The 7,593-nt window shown below is 49.5% G+C and overlaps 1 protein-coding gene across 6 annotated transcripts in view; it reads left to right on the top strand.

Annotated features, from left to right (window-relative positions):
* NRP2 (neuropilin 2) overlaps positions 1–7,593 on the top strand; it is an 89,807-nt gene that overhangs the window by 59,995 nt on the left and 22,219 nt on the right. For all 6 annotated transcript variants that reach the window (XM_008634696.2, XM_008634695.2, XM_017735691.1 and 3 more), the window contains exons 13-14: positions 4,822–5,084; positions 7,175–7,271. In XM_008634696.2, coding sequence (XP_008632918.1) covers positions 4,822–5,084; positions 7,175–7,271 — 360 coding nt within the window. The remainder of the gene's footprint in view (positions 1–4,821; positions 5,085–7,174; positions 7,272–7,593) is intronic.

Below are 7,593 nucleotides of genomic sequence, written 5' to 3'. Positions count from 1 at the left end.
TTAAAAATGCAGGTTGGAATGTTCTCTGCACAGCAAGACACTGTCTCTCAAACCTTAGCGTGTGCACCACTCCATGGCTTCGCAGCAGTGAGCCACAGAGCAGGACAGGGGAAAGGGAGTGCGTGCAGGTGCGAGCAGCAGCGTGCAGCCTGTGCAGGCACAGACGCTGGGCTGGTGGGGCTGTGCACACCTTTCACACAGGGGCAGGCAGGGTGCCTGCCATGCTGCCAAAGGACAAGTTTTGGTGGCCGACAGCTCACTTAGCATAAATGTCAGGCTCTAATTGGTATTTTATTTGTCAGGGACACTGTGCCCTCCCTGCACTCCCTGGGGGAGGTAGTAGGACTCACAGTTGCTTGGTGCTGTTGAGGGCATGAGGCTTAACTGAGAGGATGTAATGGCAGGTCCATTAGAAAGGCTCTGGAGAGCAGGCTGAGAGCTTGGTTCTGGGTAAGTGTGGGATTTTATGCCTTTTGGCAGGCTGATTTAGAGACTGTAATGGCAAGGACTTGGCAGGCTAATTAACACACATAATCAAAATTGAGGGGATTTTCCAGTAGATGCAGTGATCTAGTTAATATAAATATTAGTTTTATGGAGGATTGACTTCCCATCCTAAATGAAAGTCTGTCATTGAGGAGAGGCCTGTCATGAAATTACAATGACAGCCTTTTGAGGTGAATTTGCATGATTTGTCAAAAAAATTAAAAATATTATAACTATCCAATTTCAATCTGCATATTCATGCAGATGCCATTCCCTTGCTACCAGACCACCCTGCAGTCACGAGGGCATCTGAGCTGATCTGCTCCCCAGGAATAGCTAGAGCTGATGCAGCTTCCACCTCACATGCCCCAGAGGAACAGCAGGATCATGCCTCACTGGGATGTCCCCTTGGCCATGACACAGTGTGGCTGGGGTGGCATTTGGGCTGTGCAGGCAGCAGAACAGTGCCCAGAGTAGTGTGGTCACCTATGGGACTTGACAGACCAGAGGTGGCTGCCACTGGGCTGCAGTGCTGCCAACTAAAGCACACCATGAATCAAGCTTGGCAATGAAGGAGAGTGCAGCGACCTTTGGAGGGATGGAAGTGAAGGCAATTCACGTGGTTCCTCCATAGGAGCAGCAGCTGTAACTCAACAATATCCAACGAGGGGGAAATGCAGAGGGAATCTGAAATCTCAATAATTGCTTGTGTATATGCTGCCCAACATGTTTTCCTGGAACATCTCCAGATGGGCTGCTGAGATCCATGAGGGAAGGTGCTTTTCTTGAGAGACGGGGTGAGATGTGCAGGACCCAAGCATAGGCAGGCTGACCTTGCAGAGGGGGTGGCTGCTGTGGCTTGTGCTCGCAGCCCGACCCAAACTGTGAGGCTTCATCCCCCACTGCCCCTAATGTCCTCTCAGATGGCTTCCTAGCAGGAGGGGACAGGTGTGCCAAGAGGAAACTGCGTTGCCCAGATGGTTGGTTTGCAGAGCCCAGCTGGTGATTTATCCAGGACTCACTGCCATGCACACACGAGGGGCTCTGCCACCGTCTGGCTGGGGTGGTTCCATGTTCACATTACTGGCTCCCTTACATCCAGATGATCCCATAAATCTTCCATGAGATTTATGCCATACCATCAGTTGCAAAACAGAGGTAAAATGCCTGAGTGGGTTTGTCCTGCCTTTTTTGAGCCAGTGCTTTGAACTACCAGTGCCAGTTCTGTGGGGGATGTAGCTGTCGTGTTAGCTGGAATAGAGACTGCAAAGTAAAGTTCTGGGAAAGAGATTAAAATGCATTTCTGATCCTGGAAGAATTGATCAGCTCATCGTTGCAAAGCTCCCTTCAAGTGTTGTAACAGGGGAAATCAGCCTTTCAGATGCTTTCTGTGCCAAAGGCTTCCATTTACTGTATCAGAGTGACTACTGGAACCACCGGGCTTCCACATGCTGTTCCAACAATTAGCTCCACAGTGCCCTTATTCAGTCAGTCTCAGCAAATTTGTAGGGCTTTTCCAAAGGTCCAACTAGCCATTAGAGTGATCCAGCCATTTCACCTTCAAATGACATAGAAATTCATGCCTGCCTGCGCTTGGCTTTCCACTCCAGAAACTGGTACAGGTACTGGGAGCAAGAGCACATGGTGCCCAAACCCATTGCTACTTACAGGGGAGCAACTGGATTCACCTCCCAAACACTGAGCCTCCTTGCAGCCCTTAGGACTGACAGCAGGTCCTGGAGAACGCTGTCAGCTCCAGCAAGAATTGGGCAGGGAGCACAGGAGATGGAGGGTTCCCAAGGCTCTGAAAGATCCTGTGTTGCTGAGGGGAGCATTAGTTTTGGCTGCAGTTTAGGAGTTTCTTTGATTTCACAATCTGATAGGAATGGGAAGAAACAGAAGGTCAGTGTCAACCCTGGCAGGAGGGATGTGACTCAGAAGCACACAGGCTGTTCTGCTGAAGTGGCAAGGCAGCCATGGTGGATACCACTGGCTCCCAGGGTATGGATAATGGGAGGTGTCCAGCTGCAATTAGAATAGTCCCCTCTGATCAGCTGTGGGCTTTGGCTGGGTCCAAGGATGGCTCAAAACTCTGCGCTCAATCAGGCTGCTTAGATACTGGCACCAAGGCTGGTCCTGAACTTTGAGGATCTGGATTTGATCATTCTTGAGTCTGGCTAGTGCTTTTATTAAAGATTTGCCTGTGAGACTATTTCAGCTGTGAGATAAGTGTATGACTCCAGTCTGATTTGCTCCCTTGTTTGCTGTTGCTGTTCTTTTCTTGTTGCTGCTTTTTTATTTGAAGAGGCTTGTAGTGAATTACAAAAAGAGGATTTTAATTCAGGAGACCTTGATGACTTATTATGCCTTATCACTCCTTAGGCATGGAGTACAGTTTGTTCTTTTTTTAATCCCTCCACTTGTTTATCTCCCACATCTCCTCCTCCACTACTACCACTCCGAGGTAAATCACAAGAACACTCCTCCATTAGAAAACGGCATGGTACTTTTTCAAGTGATTCACTCAAGCAGGAGTGGGCAAACACACTTTCATCTTCTTTTTCTGCTACTGTTTGTTAGCATAAAGTGCCAAGTGGCCCAGGGACATTTCAGAGGTGTTGGAAAATATTGCTAAAAATGTTGCTCTTTCTTTATGTGGCCAGTCGGGAACAGATTTGTCCTTCACACAGCAAAATCAGTGAAAGTTCATAGGAATGAATATGCTTTTGAAGTACTTTGATCATACATGCTAGGAGTAGGATGATGGCAAATATTCCTGTTATCTTGTCCTAAATTTATTTTAGAAAGCTGTGTAGCTCACAGTGGTTGGTTTCTGCTCTCTGGCACTGACAATCTTGCAGCAGGGCCAGCGCCATTGATAGATCTCCCTAGGGCTGTGATGTCACCTGACTGCTGAGCAGCAGTGAGGTCAGCTGCTGTTTTCCAGTGGGACCTGTTGTTCATGGATTCCAAGTTCAGGTCTCTCTGGTTTAAGTTTTGGAGGTGTTTTGAGCGCACTTTGCAGACATTCTGAGTACAGACGCTGTTCTTGCCATTGCTATGGGCACTGAGGCCTCAGCAGGAGCAGGGCAGGCAGGGACAAGCTGCTGCTCAGAGCTTGGCCCACCAGGTGCCACAGGCTAAGATGTGAGGGAAAGAAGTGACAAACCCTTCAGTTCTGGGGCAGAGATAACCCTCCCGTGCCTGGGCTGGCACGTGCTGGCATGAAGCACCAGTGGCACTTGCCCACTGTCCAGCAAGAGCAAGTACGTGCATCCTTCTGTTGAGCAAAATGCAAAATCCAGCAATATCTGTAGTAGGCCTGTCTGGGTCACCTTGCACTGCAGCTCTGCAGCTGGAGCAACCCAAGGGACTCTGTCCTGACATTGGTCACCATGGGGGGCAGGTAAGGATCACTTCAGCTACATGCCTGTCTTTCAGTCTGTGCTAAGGGACTTCAGAAATCTAAGCTACAAATGAGAAACTCCTTGAGGAAGCTTTTCATCAGAGAGGGCTGGAAACCACTGATTCCATATAAAGTCAGGTGTGCCTGGGGATTTGTATCCATGGGCTTTTGCTACTATTGGTATTCAGATCAAATATCTCCTGTTCCAGCCTCAGCCTTGAACTTCTCCTGGGATATCAAGTGTATCAAATCTCTCCTCCTGAGGACTGACAAAAAGTGTGGCACAATTTAAATGTAATATTAGAGCAAGTGAATACTCTGTTGTATGTATTTCAGCTACGTTCAAGTTTGCAACCATCCAGTTGTCACCTATGCATGATTCACTCATTGGGTCCATGTCCTTCCTCTGTGCTGTGCTTTAGAGACTGTTTTGCTGCATTACAGAAAAACAGAGCCAGAGTTTCATTTTGTTATGTGTGGCCTCAAAACGAGTTTTCAGCACTGGCATTTAGAAAAATCCACCTCAGGCTTGTTCACTGAGGAAGCTCCCAGTAGAATAAACACACATACCCCCTGCCAATGCAATTATCGTGGTATCACTTCCTCTGACAATAACTTGCTCCAGCTTTTTAACTTTTTCTAATTATGTCAGTCTTTTTCTTAACCACTTTCTGCTGTTGGTCTCCTACCAAGGGAGAGGGTGGTAGCTGGTGAGGGAAGTGTGCGACTTGATGCCCTGCCTGGCTGCACAGGGGGCAGCAGTGGCACAGCTGGATGAGCACACAAAGGGTGCCAGTGTGAGACCCCACTTTTGCAGGCATGGACCTGCACTGCCATGCAGCACTGCCAAAGCCACTTGCCAGGAGGTGAGACACTTGTTGCCAGCAACTGCAGAAAAATAATAGAATGGTGTTTTCCTCTCTGAACAGATGTCAAGAATTACCTGCAACTGCAAAGCAGTGGAAGGCGGGAAGGCCAGCGAGCCCGGCTCATCAGCCCCACCATCTACCTGCCCCAGAGTGCTGTCTGCATGGTTTTCCAATACCAGGCATGGGGCAGCAATGGGGTGATGCTGCGGGTCTGGCGGGAAGCCAGCCAGGAGCACAAGGCACTGTGGGTCATCACGGAGGACCAAGGGGAGGAGTGGAGGGAAGGCCGCATCATTTTGCCAAGCTACGACACAGAGTACCGGGTAAGATGCTTGCAGAAGGTGTGCTGGACCAGGCAGACTTCTCCAGCATCTTGATTTCAGTGTTTCAGAGCCCGGGCCCATTCATCATTAGGGAATGTGGCTGTTTTCATTGTGTTTCTCAAGTTACCATAGTAACTAAGCTACACTGTTTGTTATTCTGAGAGTGCCTGTCTTTTGCACAGACTTGGGCCTTTGTTCAGCCTGTTGCCTTTCATATTCCTCAGATCTCCCATTTTGCAAATATTCTCCCATTCTCCCTTTTTCTTTTTTTCTCCTTTTTTTTTTTCATTTTGTTTTGTGCATTTTTTCCCCTACAACTGAAGGTCGTCAGATAGTCTGACCAGATGTGCAGCTCCAGGGAGCAAACCCAGCAGCCAGGAGAAGTGGGAAGCTGGGAAAGGAGCACAGCCAGCTCTTAAGGGTAGGCAGCAAACAGCCATCCTCCAGCCTCAGCTGCAAGTGCTAACATAGGAGAAGGAAGAGGGAATGCGGGCTCGTTCGTGAATCCTCTTCTCTGATACCTTAGCCTAGGTCAGAGGGCTGGGTGTAATGCTGTGGGATCAAGACCCTGTCCCACCATCAGGAGATCAGTGGAAGAGAAGGGATGAGCTGAAGGGAGGAAGAGAACTGTGCTGCCTTGCCACAGCCACCTGAGCCCCTCTGGCACAGCTGTACCAGGACCCCGTGGAGAGGCTGCTGCTTCCAGGAGTGTGTTTGGCATGGTGAGCCCTTCTGGGCAGCGTGCCGTTTGCCAGGGAGACAGGGCTACTGTTGTCACTTGTTAATGAGCGTCAGCACAGCATCCAGCACCCTCCAGGGCGGAAGGAAACATGCACTTGCAGGCTTGAGGCAGCACTTTCATGGTGCTGGTGGGGACCCTTGCTCCAGCCAGCTCCCAGCCCTGACCATGACCCTGCTGTCAGGCCACTGACCCCTCCGAACTGCTGCCTCCCACACAGGTTGAGGGCCTGAGCTTGGGACCCACAGCCCAGATATTCCACTGCCTGTGCAGTCAGATGCCCAGCCCTTCAGAGAGGTTTCTCTGCAGGGAGGCATGGATCCCAGGCACCCTAGAAGAAAGGAGGCACCTAATATGGGGAGAGGGGAGTTGTGAAGTACATAGCCCTAGGAAATTATTTGGACCCTTAGAATCCTAGTATAACCAGGGTTGGGAAAGATCACCAGGATCATCAAGTCCCATCATTAACCCAGCATCAGCATGTGCAGCACTAAATCTTATTCACAAGCACCACGTCCACATGCCTTTTGAACACTTCCAGGGATGGTGATTCCACCATTTCCTTGGCAGCTTATTCCAATGCCTTGAGAGTAGGCAGGGGGATATAAAGCAAAAGCCTTGCACTGGAGCTGCCTGACTAGTTTGCTCGTACTGGTTTGGCTTTTTAATAAAATACCAGAAAACAATATGCCTACAGATAAGAATGATGGGCACTGGCTGACTACTTTGTGTGCTAAACGTGAATATACCAGCATTAGCTGAATAATGGCGTCATTATGTAAATATTGCAAGTGTCTCCACTCACCAGTTCTTAGGGCTAATGACTCTACTTAGTTTTGTAAAAATATTTTGCTTGTGATTAAGTAGGAATAAGCTGACCCTTCTCCTGACATTTCAATACTTCTTATGTAATGTTGATGGGAACAGCACTTTACAGTTAATGTAGCTGTGCATTTTGTGTCCTTCCCTTCCTTTTTCTCATTATAGCTCAATTAATACCATGGGCCAAAGCTGCTGCTGCAGTAACTCAGTTATGCCACTTGCACCATTTGTGCAGGGACTAGGGGGCGTTCACTGAGTCTTTATTCCTTATGAGAGGCATTTAATTGAACAAATTGCAAGCCAAGTGCTGCCAAGGCAGGCAAAAATCTCTCTGTTTAACCTGTCCCTGCACAGCAGCTTTCCCTGGGAAAGGGGTGGCAGAGGCAGGGCAAGGAAGCAGGACTAAGTCTCAGGTGAGCCACAGGTCTGCAGGGAAAGCCAGGAGCAATTTCCCACCCTCTCCCTCGGGAGCAGCAGCCACTCTCTGCTTCCCAGCTTAGCACTGGCATTTCTGTCCCATTTCCCACAGATCGTGTTTGAGGGATTTATCCGCAATGGCCACTCAGGAGAGCTGGCCCTGGATGACATCCGGCTAGGCACCGACATCCCGCTGGAGAACTGCATGGGTACGTGCTGCATCCCGCCGTGGGGCAGGGAGGGAGGGGCAGCTCAGGCTGGAGAGCCTTGGCTTGCAAGCTGTCAGTGGGGCACCTCTCCCCTGGCTGAGTTACCAGGAGTTTCTGGATCTCAGCTGGGACTTTCCTTGCCCATGAAAGAAATGAGGGCGACTCAGCTTCTGGGGCCCGGGGGCTCTGCCTGCGCTGGCATGAAGGGAAGGAAGCACATGTCTCTGCCACACAAAGCTGAAAGAGCAGCTGAGCGTTACTGAGGACTATTCTATGTGATAAGGACATACACCAAATTTAAAAGGAAAGTGCTGGACAAAAG

The sequence above is a fragment of the Corvus brachyrhynchos genome, unplaced genomic scaffold, assembly GCF_000691975.1.
Source record: "Corvus brachyrhynchos isolate BGI_N302 unplaced genomic scaffold, ASM69197v1 scaffold255, whole genome shotgun sequence".
NCBI lineage: Eukaryota > Metazoa > Chordata > Aves > Passeriformes > Corvidae > Corvus > Corvus brachyrhynchos.
This window is presented reverse-complemented; position numbering and strand designations above follow the sequence as displayed.